At 37.0% G+C, this 14,360-nt stretch overlaps 1 protein-coding gene across 3 annotated transcripts in view; it reads left to right on the plus strand.

Annotated features, from left to right (window-relative positions):
* KIF13B (kinesin family member 13B) overlaps window positions 1–14,360 on the plus strand; it is a 196,917-nt gene that overhangs the window by 122,277 nt on the left and 60,280 nt on the right. For all 3 annotated transcript variants that reach the window (XM_027598107.2, XM_027598108.2, XM_027598109.2), the window contains exons 22-28: window positions 2,991–3,164; window positions 5,755–5,912; window positions 6,862–6,994; window positions 11,102–11,248; window positions 11,879–11,908; window positions 13,467–13,566; window positions 14,128–14,254. In XM_027598107.2, coding sequence (XP_027453908.1) covers window positions 2,991–3,164; window positions 5,755–5,912; window positions 6,862–6,994; window positions 11,102–11,248; window positions 11,879–11,908; window positions 13,467–13,566; window positions 14,128–14,254 — 869 coding nt within the window. The remainder of the gene's footprint in view (window positions 1–2,990; window positions 3,165–5,754; window positions 5,913–6,861; window positions 6,995–11,101; window positions 11,249–11,878; window positions 11,909–13,466; window positions 13,567–14,127; window positions 14,255–14,360) is intronic.

The raw sequence follows: 14,360 nt of genomic DNA on the forward strand, positions 1-14,360 counted from the left end.
GAGTTAGAAAAGAATGATACTATAATCCTGTCAACCGTCATTTATTAGCTAGAATTCTTTGCTAGAAAGAATCGTCCTATTACATCAAGTATTTGCTCCTCAGAGATACAGTTTTGTATAGGAAAGGCGGGGTAAATGCTCCATTCTTTTCTCCTTTTAAAAAAACCTCATTTTGAAAATAATTAATTGGTTTTCCTACTAATATACAAAAGTAACCAGTGAGATTTTGTTTTTAGTCCAAATTTTATGAACTCTTCAGTGTAAGTGTATTTGATGTGTTTTTTTTTTTTTAAGATTTTATTTATTTATTCCTAAGAGACAGAGAGAGAGAGAGAGAGGCAGAGGGAGAAGCAGGCTCCCCAATGAGCAGGGAGCCCGATGTGGACTCGATCTCAGGACCCTGGGATCATGACCTGAGCCAAAGGCAGACGCTTAACCATCTGAGCCACCCAGGCACCCTTGATGTGTTTCAATCCGTATATTTATTACCTATATCAAAGTTCACATGATCCCATCTTTGGCCTGTGGTCTCCTCTCTGGAGTCCTTTTGACACAACCCTAACTGTCATAGACTGTGATAGCTTTCTTGCTTTCTGGTATGAGGAATATTCTAGTCCCATCCTGGACCTTTCTTATCCCAGACCCGGAATCAACCATTTCTCCAAGGAACCTGGCTCGTTTCAGTGGGAAGTGGTTTTTAGAGACCATATTCTAAGCATGTAATAGTCTTTTATGTAAAAGGAGAAAGACAGACTGTATGAAAGTAAACAAAATATTGGTGGAAAAAATGAAATCAGTTTGGGACACTTAACAATAATAAGTGATAAGTACCACCAGCTTATAAAAGCAGTCTGGTTTTATTTTTCTGTGATGAACATAAGTATGCACGTATTAACATACTGATATTTTAAATTACACTAAATTAAATGAGTATATTTTAAAACCCCAAACAGCATGTCTTGTGACAGTCCTGGGCTTTATATTGAACAGTGGCTAGTCAAAGTCTGTGGTATTCTGACACCTTGTGGTGATTTTGATCTCTGTTTGCAGAAACTTAAAAAACAAAAAACAAACAAAAACTATGTTCTGGATATCAGGGTATTCCTCATTTCTGAGATTCTTCATTCTTGGCAGGTCTTATTCCTGATAAGTTGCCTTTAGGATATAGGTCAGCATATGAAATCTTATAATTTATTTCAACCTTAAAATTGAGATTGATTTCTAAGAAAAAAATATTGGCTTTCCAGTGGAATTTAATCACAAAGAAGTATGTTTCCAACATCTGTCCACTCAATGCTTCGATGTGTTTTCATTCATTTCATTCCATTGTTATAGTCAGTCCTCATGCCAGTATCATTAGGTAGCTATCCTGTTTTACATAGAAGAAATCTCAGCCTAAGAAAACTAAGAATTTAATCTGCTCAAAAACAGAAGCTGCTATGTGGCAGAGAGTTTTATTTAGATCTCTTTTCTACAGAAATCTTGTAATCTTCCCAAATATTACATTGTCTCACCTTAAAGAATATAATAAAAAATTTTAAACACTTAATGAAAAAGTGATGGTTTTTAAAATGAGCAAAAAATTAATTGCTGAACACTGATTGCTCTGTTAGGTTTGGACAAATGAAATGCATTAGTCAATCTGTCTTTTTGTATCCTGTTGGGGAATTGCTATCTAAATGTTTCAAACTCTTGTTGCCATTGTTGGGAAAAATGAATAAAAATAGGAGTTCTCAACCACTGCTTACCCATTATGTGTACCTGGTATGGGAAAAATAGTCATCTGCTTTGCCTGATATTCTGTGTTATTATTAATGCTTCCTGAAATGTTAAGACGATTGTATTTGTAGTTGCTGAACTATATCAACTTTGGTCACATATTCAAGTTTACTTTTGTTGAATTTATTTACTGGAGGCACAGTGTATCATGCAACATACAGGAAGTGACCAGAGAAGAACATAATAAATGATCAATGCTCAATCATATGAAAGTCAGCCTGTAATCAATTATAAAATCAGAATTCAGTTTTGTTTAATTAATTTTAGAATTTAGTTTCCTTCATAGTTGGAAGAGTTTTGGAATGTCACAACTTATCACAAAAATTGCAGCTTAAAAATCAACCTGACATTGACTGCCAAAAGAAATATTTAGAATTTTTGGACTGCTTTAAAATCCATTATGGGCATTTATTCCTGGCGCATTTGAGTCTGATTAGACATATATTTCTAATTGTATGTTGTTATCACAAAACCTTACACTCCTGCAGTCCAGGGCACATTTCCTTTGATTCATCTCCCCTAAATCTGCATGGAGAAGGCACTCAGTAAGAGTTGGTACAGAGATGGTCAACATTCACCATCTTTAATCTCCTCCCTTTATCTCTCCAGATCTTCAAAGCATACATTCCTGATGCCTTTAAAATTTTCCAAAACATCCTCTAATAGCATATAACTTTCTACTCAAGAACCTTGTTCTTTTTTATCCTTCAAAATATCAAATAAATGTTTTTTGCTCTTTCCTGAATATTCCTTATTGGCACATATGCTGATTTCATTCTCCATTCATCATTCTTAACAGTCTTATGTTCTTGGGACATATCCATAGTTAGCCAAATTCATATCATTGAATGGTGTTGATGGTTGAGAACTTTCTTTTTCTGAGTTGATTATTAGTATTATAATATGATGATGATGATGATGATGATGATGTTACGAGAAACTAGAATTGGTTGTACATGCTTGAAAACATCCAAGTTTATAGTCAAGGTCGTTATCGAAGTTTATAGTCAAGGTCGTTGTTACCCCGTGCCAACCTCTCACTAAATGACAGTTGTCACCATTTCACAGATGAAGAAATAACAGCCCCAGAGTGACGGGGATTTGATCAAGAAGGACCAGTAGTGACACAGTCAAGACTGGGACCCACATCCCACTCAAGGCACTTGTTGCACCTTTTCTGAGTTAAAAACAGAGGCTTCCTTTTCCTTCAGGTTAAAATACTCCAGGCCACTGGGTTGCCACAGCATCTGTCCCACTTTGTGTTCTGCAAATACAACTTCTGGGATCAGCAGGAGCCAGTAATTGTTGCACCCGAAGTTGATACCTCTTCCTCCTCTCCAGTCAGCAAGGAACCTCAGTGCATGGTTGTCTTCGATCATTGCAGTGTAAGTTTCTTTTCCAGACTTGGTCAACATTTGATTACTTAGGTAAAAACAAAACTGTAAAATGAGCATTATTTTGTTGAATAATTTGGTATCAATATGTATCTTGAATCAGAGTTTCTCAGAGTGTGGTTGGAGTCAGAAACCGAAATGTCATCAGTACATCATACACCTTAAGTTAGCACAGTGTTATATGTCAGTTATATCTCAGTAAAGCTGAGGGAAAAAACACTAAAGTGTCAGTGAATTTAACTCCTCCCCCACAATCAAAATTTACTTTTGTGTGAATATATATACAGCTGACCCTTACACAACATAGGTTGTAAGTGTATTCTCTTTTCCTTTTGGTTTTCTTTTCTTTTTTTTATTTTTCTTACTTTTTAATTAATTTTGGGGGAGGGGAGGGACAGAGAAAGAGGGAGAGAGAATCAAGAAGGCCCCATGCGGAGTGTGGAGCCTGACGTGGGGCTCAGTCTCAAGACGCTGAGATCATGACCTGAGCCAAAATCAAGGTTCGGGTGCTTAACCTACTGAGCCACCTCGGCACCCCCCTTTTGGTTTTCTTAATAACATTTTCTTTTCCCGAGCTTACTTTATTGTAAGAATACAGTATTTAATATGCGTAACTTACAAAATATGTGTTAACTGCTTATGTTATTGGGAAGGCTTTCTGGTCAACAGTAGGCTATTAGTAGTTAAGTTTTGGGGGAGTCGAAAGTAATATGTGGGTTTTTGACTGCATGGGGGTTTGGTGCCTGTTAGCCCCACATTGTTCAAAGGTCAACTATATATACCTTTCTCAAAGGAACCCATGTTTTGTATTAGATTACTGGAGAAATTGTCTTCCGAAAAGTTTAAGAAACTGGTGTTTTAGAGAAAGTGAAAATAGAAAAGAGACGAAATGAACTTTACTGAACACCTAATGCTCTGCTAAGCACTTTATGTTATTCTTTCATTTGATCTTTATCACAGTTGTATTTGATGATAGTATTTTTTTGTTTCAGCAGCCAGTTCACAGGGATCAGTTTACCCACGGCTAGTAATTAGAAGAGCCAGTATAGTCAGACTCCAGATTCTTTTTTTTTTTTTTTACTGTACCACAGTTAATCCATCTCATTTTTTTCAAGAGAGAGGTCTCTTTCTAATCTATTTAAAACTTAGAAATACATTTAGTGTGTTAAAGATCGAGAGAGAGAGAGAGAGAGATAGTGTAGATTCTATGACTTTTTTCAATAAACTGTTTTAGAGCTTAATAATTACTGTAAAATGCTGTCATATATATCTTGTAAAGATGGACAGATTGGGAGGATTTTTTAAAATTAGATTTTTTTTGCACTGATGATCATTATTTATTTCCTTATTCTCCTATTATTGGAGATAATTAGCTTCCTAAAAGCTAGGAAAAATTGTTATTCTAACACACTGCTACCTTACTGCATCTAATAACTTTTATATCAAGACATCGTAGCTCATTGTTGGAATTATTGATATAATTATTAATACTTTAAAAATAGCTTCCCAAATATTGCTAACAAAACAGAATACAATGCTGGTCTTTCACAATAGATTTTCAAGGTGAAAAGTATTTTTATTTATTTTATTTTATTATTTATTTTATTATTATGTTATGTTAATCACCATACATCACATCATTAGTTTTTGATGTAGTGTTCCATGATTCATTGTTTGTGCATAACACCCAGTGCTCCATGCAGAACGTGCCCTCTTTAATACCCATCACCAGGCTAACCCATCCTCCCACCCCCCTCCCCTCTAGAACCCTCAGTTTGTTTTTCAGAGTCCATCGTCTCTCATGGTTCATCTCCCCCTCCGATTTCCGCCCCCTTAATTCTTCCCCTCCTGTTATCTTCTTCTTTTTTTTTTTTTAACATATAATGTATTATTTGTTTCAGAGGTACAGATCTGTGATTCAACAGTCTTGCACAATTCACAGCTGAAAAGTATTTTTTTTTAAAGATTTTATTTATTTATTTGACAGAGAGAGACACAGCGAGAGCAGGAACACAAGCAGGGGGAGTGGGAGAGGGAGAAGCCGGTCTCCTGCTGAGCAGGGAGCCTGATGTGGGACTCAATCCCAGGACCCTGGGATCATGACCTGAGCTGAAGGCAGACGCTTAATGACTGAGCCACCCAGGCGCCCTGAAAAGTATTTTTAAAAATCAGATTTGTAATTATATTTAAAGTCAAGAACCTTTAGACCATCTGAGCATTCATTATGCATGTTAGATGACAGTTCTGTTCTATAACTAAAACATTTTTTTTTCATTTCTTTTCTCCAAGAAGTAGGTGTAAGATGGTAGGTATAAGTAATCATAAGGTTACCAGAAAATACTTCCTCTTCTGTAATTATTTTCTTTTTTTTTTTTTAAAGATTTTATTTATTTATTCATGAGAGACAGAGGGAGAGACAGAGGGTGAGAAAGAGAGAGAAGCAGAGGGAGAAGCAGGCTCCCAAGGAGCAGGGAGCCCGATGCGGGACTTGATCCCAGGACCCCGGGATCATGACCTGAGCCGAAGGCAGACGCTTAACCATCTGAGCCACCCAGGCGCCCCTGTAATTATTTTCTTTCAGGAGTTTTCTGTTAATATTACTGAAGACTTCATTGAGCATCTTTCAGAAGGGGCTTTGGCAATTGAAGTATATGGCCATAAGATGAACGATCCTCGGAAAAACCCAGCCCTGTGGGATTTGGGGATAATCCAAGCAAAAACACGTAGTCTTCGGGACAGGTGAATTTTAGATATCCTTCTGATTCCATTTATAATTTTAAAGAATTGCTAGAGAGTAATACTGCCATTTGTAAAGGTAGCCCTTTCCTGAGCATTACCAGTATCCCAGGGATAGATGCAATTGTTTCCAGGGTATTTATAGCACATTTAAACTTCCTTACAGGAATGAATTTTGAAGAGTGATGGAAGAGATGTTAAATGTATAGTTAGTTAAGAATAAAGAGTGAATGAATTTTTGGAGAATAGTTGCTTATCATTCTGAATTCTAATTAATCAACTCTAGGGAAAATGGATCAATATATACTCTAGAATTCAGGTTTTACTTACTTTGTCTTTAGTGCAAAGTTCTTTTGAAATGCCATCAGTCATGAAAGGAGGCAGGCTTATTTGTACCATGATTTTAAAAAGAAGAGTTAAAAGGGAATGACCGAAAGAGTGTGTATTCATGCTTTCCATCTTATTATAGAAGAGAACCAGATTTTCTTTTTTCTTGTTTTGCATTTAGAATGTTTTAGCAAATCCTTAACTAGAATTGAGTTTTTTTCTTGATTCTGTTATTAATCCGAGCAAAGACTCTTGTCAGGTTACTAAATCAATCATATATATCACTACCTTTGTCTATGTAAAGATAATCATTGTACTTGCTTCTGGACTTCTGATTACCATATTTAGATTTTTGAATAGCCACTTTGAAATAGATTTGAAATTATCGTACCTTTTTGAATGAAATGAAGGAGCCATTTCTAATTCTGATATTAAATTTGTTTAATTTTGGTTTAATTATATTTGCTAGTATATATTTGTGTGTTACTCACTGAACTATAGGTCATTCTACTGAATTATTCGATTTGGAGGTCATTATCATTGTTAGTTTTCATGTGAAGGATCCTAAGCTGCCTGTATTGAAATAGAAATGTATGATTTTCCAAGAACTTCAACTATTTCCTAGATGGAGTGAAGTTACCAGAAAAGTAGAATTCTGGGTCCAAATCTTGGAACAGAATGAGAATGGTGAATACTGCCCTGTAGAAGTAATTTCTGCAAAGGATGTGCCAACAGGAGGAATCTTTCAACTCCGGCAGGTAAGAAAATTGTGAAAGTTATCATTCTGAATGTTAACATTAAATTCTTTGGCACTGTAAAGCTTAATACTGGATTCCTATTAGCAGAAATGTTAGATCGGTGATAATGAAATCTAGACTGGCCAAGTCCATTCTTTGTATTTAAATTGTCTCCTATTTCATGTCTATTTTCTTTGATTTTAAAAAATATTGCTAATTATAATATTTTAAAACCAGCTTTTCTTAGGTTTAAGTAAGCAAAAAGAGAAGCTTTCAAGAATGACTTAGAATTGAATTGCAGGAAACAATAGAAACATATGAAGCAGCATTAGAATATTTCTAAAGACAAGGAGAAGCAGTGTGACATGGCAGAAAGAATAAGCACTTCACAGGCTAGTAACATGCTAGGGTTCAGTTCTGGTCTCCCACGGCCTAGCCCTAAATCTGTGAGCAAGTTTGGTAACCTCTCAGAACCTTTCCTTAGGTATAAATTGGAGATGTGATGATAACAACAACTTTGTAGGACTAGTGTGAGGTTTAGAGATACTGTATATGAAGCACAGTGTTTGGTACTTGGGAGGTGAAAGGGTTCTTTTCCTCCTGACACCAACCAATTCTCTGATTCTCTGCAGGCACCAACCGGTGTCCCACAATGCAATTCGGTTTCGACCTAACCACTCGAAATTAGTGTCAGATGCTACAGGTTTAAGAGCACTTAACAGACTTAAGCAAGCACAAGATTGCCCTCATTGCAGATGCCAGTTGCCAGTATCGGGTCCTTAGTTCTATCCAGCATGGCTACAAAGTTGGGGGTTCACCCAACTCTCCTCCCCTTTACTTTCTGTTTCCAGTCTTCTTAAGTAAAGGTTGCAACTCAGGAATAACCTGGTGGAGGAGAGGCACGGGATAAAGTATGGGAGGAGGGATAAGGAGCGTCCATGTCCTCTCTGGGTGTGCCAGCCACCCTCCCACCACCTTGATTTGTCCCCCAACCAGGAAGCTCACTGAAACTCATTGTTTGGAGGCTTTTATGGATGTTCATTATGTAGGCATAACTGATGAAAGCTTTGGCCGTGGGTGATTAATTTGATCTCTATCCCTTCTCTGCTCTGTACAGAGGTTTTGGGGTGGGGCTGACAGTTCCAAACTTCTAATCAAGGCTTGGTTTTTTTTGGCTACCAGCCCCCTTCCTGAAGCTATCTGGGGGCCTACCAAGAATCACCAGACTTAAAGTTGTGTCATTAAAAGATGCACCTATAATCATTATCACTCAGGAAGTTCTGAGAGTTGTAGGAGCTCTCTGCCAGGACCTGAGGACAAAGACCAAATATCTTTCTATGATACTACAGGAGGTATTAAATAAATGCAGCTGAGTAGATATGAACGCCTGCCAGAAATCAATACAGCAGAGAAATACGTGGGAATTGTCACTTAACCCCAGGCGGATTATAATCTGTAAAGTGTCTATGCTGCCAGCTAAAGAGAAAATATCTTAATAGAATTTACATAGAAGATTTGCAAATACTCTTTTTTGCTATACTTTACATTAATTCAATATTTAGTAGAATATTGTATCCCATGATAGTTTCTATGCTTTAGAACAATGATAAAATATTAGAATAGCCAATGTTGAAATCATTCATAGCAGAATATGGGAAAAGGTTAAAGGAAAAAGAGTTTCCTTCAATATTTAAGTTTCTGAATGTTTTAGAAGAGGAAGGTGATAAGCATTTTTTTCTCTGACCCCCAGCAAATGAATTTTAGCAAATTCATTCATTAATGGGCAAAGAACTAAAAGGAAAAAGAAAGTAGTTTAAACTATAGCATCAGATATATACATAAAATAGGATTCTTAAGGGTGTGAAGAACATCTTTTTCTGAACATCTGTTAAAGCTATATATATATATATATATATATATATATATATATATATATATGTATGTATCTTCTTTGGGTGCCTCAGAAATTCGTTGCCTGGAAGGCAAGACCAGATAATTTTCTGTGGTTTAATATAAATAGACTATATAAGTATTTCTCATATTCCTGACAGCCTTTACTAAAAGTGTTCAAAGATGAGTTGAGTTCATCAGGAAATGCTTTTTTGAAGGGTGTGGATCTTGACCTGGATGCTGAAACAATAGTGCAAAGGCTTCTTTCATACATAAACAGCAAGAATAAAGATACAGCGGTTGGAATTAGGTAAATTTGGGGAGAAAGTAACATGTAGGAAGACCTGAAGAGCAGTTGACAGAGGAGGTTATAGGAGCATGGAGCCTGTTCATAGGGGGATTTGGACGGTAGGCTCATTTGAATGAAAATATTTCAAAAATTGAACCTACTTTTCTTGAACAGGAAAACGGCAGAGGAGAACTGATTAGGTTCACCATATGAAATTGCCGGTTTTGTAGTTAAAAAATGCTCAAATATTAGCAGTTACAGGAAGTTCAATCTGTGAATTTAAGTATACTGTTTAAAGCTTTTCTGTGCGGCAAGTGGGCTGTTCCGGATCTTTCCCTCCTCTTCTTCCCTGTGCTACCTGAACCCCCCACGGTGCCACTGCTTCACCCTCCCAGTTTGGGCATACAAGGCGTAGGTTACTTTCTGTTTCAGGCAAAGTAAACAAACAAAATGTAGCTAATTGAAATGACCGAATTATTTTAGACAATTAAAATGTTTTATGAGCTACTCTTTCCACAAGATATCTGATGCATAGTCCTTGGGAAATATTAAATCAAAAGACATCTGTAACCCATCTCTTCAGATCTAGCCTTCTGATTAATCATTGCCTAAATTGATTTCCCTGATAACTCAGAGCTCTTGGGAATTAAGATCTGATGGAAGAGGGGAAGAGTAACTGACTTGAAATTGTACATTCAGATTCCGTGGTTCAAATTCTGTTTTACATCCCTGAAATTTATACACCGACTTTGAAGTCAGTAATTAGGGCATATGGGGAATCTACTTCATTGTAAACATACAGGGTCACATAGTATTTATTATGAAAATGTGTATAAGAAGGAACAACTTCTCTCTGTTCATTCTTCATTTTGCAGCATGGTTTTAAATTATTTGGGATTAGAGCAGAGAATCCAGGATAGTGGTCATTATTCTTATTTCTGACTCTGCTTATTTTTAAAAGTAGATCATACTTATATATATATTGGGTTTGGTAATCTGCTCTTTTTTTTTTTTTAAAGTCTGGTTACCAAACTCTTTCTTGAGAGAGAGAGAGAGGGAGAGCAGGGGGGAGGGGCAGAGGAAGAGGGGGAGAAAGAATCTTAAGCAGGCTCCACGCCCGATGCAGAGCCCAACTCAGGACTCGATATCATGACCAAGAGATCATGACCTGAGGCGAAATCAAGAGTCAGATGCTTAACTGACTGAGCCATCCAGGTACCCCAACCATACTCTGTAACTTAATATATCACCTATGTTTTTCTACAGCAATATTTTAATGACTATGTGATATTTTATTATATACACTACAGTTTGAACAATTGTTAATATTATGCATTTATTTGTGTCTAGTTTTTTGTTATTCTTACCACTGCTTTAAGATTCCTTATACACATATATGATTATTTACTGAGAACAGATTCCTAGAAAGTTGAATTGCTGGGTCAAGGGATACTTATATTTTTAAGGCAAATTGCCTTGCAGAAAGCTTTACTTATATTCCCGCCAACAATGTATGTAATTGCCTGATTCATAAACTTTGGGCAGTATTAGAAATTGCCTTCTTAAAAGATAATCACTAGTTTAGTAAGTGAAAATAAAGGTGTATTGTGCTTATTTTAACTTGTATTGATTTGATTATAAGTGAGTTGAACAGTTTTTATTGTCCCTTGCTTTTTTTGCATTTCCTTTGTTAGAATGTTTTCTCTTAATGTTTCTTTTTATTGAAAAAATATGCAAGCCATATATGTTCCATGTCTTTCTACTTGCTGAAAAGGTAAATTATTTTTCCTGATCAGTTTTTCAATTTGTAGTTGACTGCTTAACTTTTAAGATATGGTGAGACAATGTCTCCAAAGTTAAACGCTTTCTCAACATCAGCCTGTAGGGGTCTCTCTAAACCAAAATTTTAGAAATTAAACTGATTTTAAGAAAAATTGTCTGTGATACAGGGACAGTCCCGGCGAGTCCAAGTGGAAGTGAAGTCTGTGCAGGAATCTGGGACTTTACCACTGATGGAAGAATGTATATTGTCTGTTGGCATTGGATGTGTAAAAGTTAAAACGCTCAGATCCCCCAAGACTCATGAGACCTTTCATGTAAGTTTCTGTGCCGGTTATGTTCTTGTTGAAAGACCCAAGGAGATTAAGAGAGTCTTTTGGAACCTGCCAGAAAGCTGCCTCCCATGAACAATTCTTTCAGTTTTTTTTCTTTCATTTTTGTTTGATGTCTTTTTTTCTTTTTTCCTTTTTTTTAACTGTATTGCATTTGCATGGAATCACTGTACCAGACTGTTGGTCTTACCCTGGTACATGGCAAACTGAGGGTTAAGACATCACAGTCTCTAGAAATTCCTCAGTTGCTTACTAGTGATTAACTTCCCCCACCACCCACCCCCTCTGCAGAAACCCCCTACTGGCTTGTAAAGACTGTTTGCCAGCAGGTGTTTGATTTCTCCTGGGGAGTGGGACTATAAACCCAGCAGGGAGAGTATTGTACTGGTTCCTGAAAAGGTCAAATGAGTGTTCTTCACTTTGCTATGAGAAGCTTAAGGTTTGACTCCAACTTCCTGAAAACTATAAAACCGAGAGTGGGAGCATAGGTGGGAGATAAAATATTATATTCATTTAGAAAACATCAAGTATGGGAAAAGATTCTGGTTGTTGAGTGTAGCCTGATTCTTGGAAAAATGATTGTTTTAGTTATGCATAATACATTTTTTCTTTTAGGAGGAAGAGGAGGACATGGACAGCTACCAGGTAAGGAAGCACCTGTTTGCCTCCTCAAATGAGCTTGATTCCAGTGCTGAATCACACATTCCTGAGTCTTGTCATACTGTTACTTAATAGCTACACAATTAATTTTGAATCAAATGCTGCTTTTTCTCAAATTGAAACAGAGTTTCGTAGACTTCAGTGTAGGAAATCATTTGTGATTATTATCTTTTTCCAAACCTGGAGCTCCCCATCCAATTCCCCTACAAATCCCATTTCTCCAGATCCTTTTCCTTGCACTCTTTCTCTCCTTGAGTGGAGTCAGCCACCCTTTTCCCTGTAAGAGCTGTCTCATACTGAGCCTCAGTCAGGCCACACTGCTTAGTTATTTTCCATTTTCCAAACCAGGTCACACAGGTTTGGTTTTTGCCCGCCTCCCCTCTTCCTAATCTCCTGCAAGATTTTGTTTACGTCTGTCAAGTTCTATCTTGTTAGTCTTGCTAGTCATTGTTTAGGACTGTCAGAGCTCTTTGGATCCTGATTATGTCATCCAGTGTAGTCACGCTCCTGGTTTTGCATCATTCTAATTTGATAAAAATGTCTGCCTTCCTATAAGTGACTGATAAAAATATTGGATCAGATAGGGTTAAATACAGAGCCCTATGGCACAACAATAGAGACTTCTTTTAAGCTGATATTATTCCATTAATCACTGTTCTTTGGATGTGATATTTCAGTCATTTATGATTTCATTCAAGTAGGTTCATTGCACATTTCTCCATCTTGTCTGCAAGAATGCCATGAGCTATTTGGTTAAGTGCCTTAGTGAAATCCAGATACACACTGTATGCTCAGCATTCCACTGATCTACCCAGTCTTGTTAACTTTATTATGAAAGGAAATGAGGCAAGATTGGTGTACAGTCGAGGGTTGACTGGTAGAGTTCTTAGTCTGATAAAGCCCCCCTCTCCTCTCCAAAATTCCCCCCACAAGAAACAAGGGAGAGAAGCATTTACATGTTGTTTATAGAGACTAGTGAAACATTCGTTGAAGGCTGAAACACGAAATTTGAGGAATTCTTATGATGGTTCCCAGGAATATAGAATTGAAGATTATTGAGTGGTATTTGTGATTTTTTTTAAGTTTACTTACTTATTCATTCATTCATTCATTCATTCATTCATTCATTTTTGGTAATATCTACGTTCAGTGTGGGGCTCAAACTCATGACCCCGAGATCAAGAGATGCATGTTCTTCTGACAGCCAGCCAGGTGCCCAGGTATTTGTGATTTTTATCTAGCAGAGGGACATTGTAGATCTTAGTTACTTGGAGTTCTGCCCCTTGAACCAATAGAAATAAAACTGGTTCTAGATATCAGAGAATGCTCTTTCAGAAGCTATCTTGTTCCAGAACAGCAGTGCTTTGATTTCTGGAACTTTCTGTTCTGAATAATGATTGGAGTCAACTAGTAGTGGTCATAGAGAGATTTGATACATAATACTTTACATTTTTGAAGCCTTAGAGTAAGATAGTTGGAGCATTGGTTTCAAATATCTTGTCTTCATGTTATATTTGCCATAATTTCCCTTGTTTTCTTCCAGGATCGGGATTTAGAGAGACTACGTAGAAAATGGCTAAATGCATTAACAAAACGTCAGGAGTACTTAGATCAACAACTGCAGAAGCTTGTCAGTAAACATGGTAGGAAAAGCAAGTTGAATATTTCCTTCCCCCCCAAATCTGTGCATAATTAATTTCCATTTGCAGCCATAAATTAGAAGTAGATGAATACATCAATAATGGGGGTGGCAAGAGCATAGGAATGTTACTTATTCGTGTCATATCCTTTCAGAGTAACATTTATTTAACTGTAATGATGTCTTTCTATAGGTCTCCCCCCATCCCCAACAAAGAGAGAAAATACTACGTAAACATTGTCCTTCAAAAATAAATTAAGGAGGGTGATAACGTTCTTGGTTTCTTATCCAAAAGTACTTGAATCCTCTAACTCTGGAAGAAATTATTCATGTGCTGGTCCATGTCGGCCTTCCATGAACCAAAGATGGCCTTTCTGTAAGAGTACACCAACCTCTTTAGCTTATAGTTCATTTTTTTTTTTTAATCACAATTAGGGAAGTAATAAGTTTTCTGTGAACCCTCATCAACCAGTACCTGAAATACAGGCAAATCCCATCGATACGCAGGACAAAAGTGTCAATCAAGTGAGAAATCTGTATTTGATCCTCATTCCTGATGCCCTAGATAAAACAGAGGATGATGCCGACCGTGAAGCTCAACTTCTAGAGATGAGGCTGACTCTGACTGAGGAGCGGAATGCAGTAATGGTCCCCTCCGCTGGCAGCGGTATTCCAGGGGCCCCAGCTGAATGGTATGAATGCTGCCACGTGTCTTCAGACGTTCCAGATGCTCACTGAGCCTCCTACCCTCTCTATGAATTGTGCCTCTGTTCCAATTAATGGAATACTCAGCATAGG

The sequence above is a fragment of the Zalophus californianus genome, chromosome 2 (genome assembly GCF_009762305.2).
Source record: "Zalophus californianus isolate mZalCal1 chromosome 2, mZalCal1.pri.v2, whole genome shotgun sequence".
NCBI classification, from domain to species: Eukaryota; Metazoa; Chordata; class Mammalia; order Carnivora; family Otariidae; genus Zalophus; species Zalophus californianus.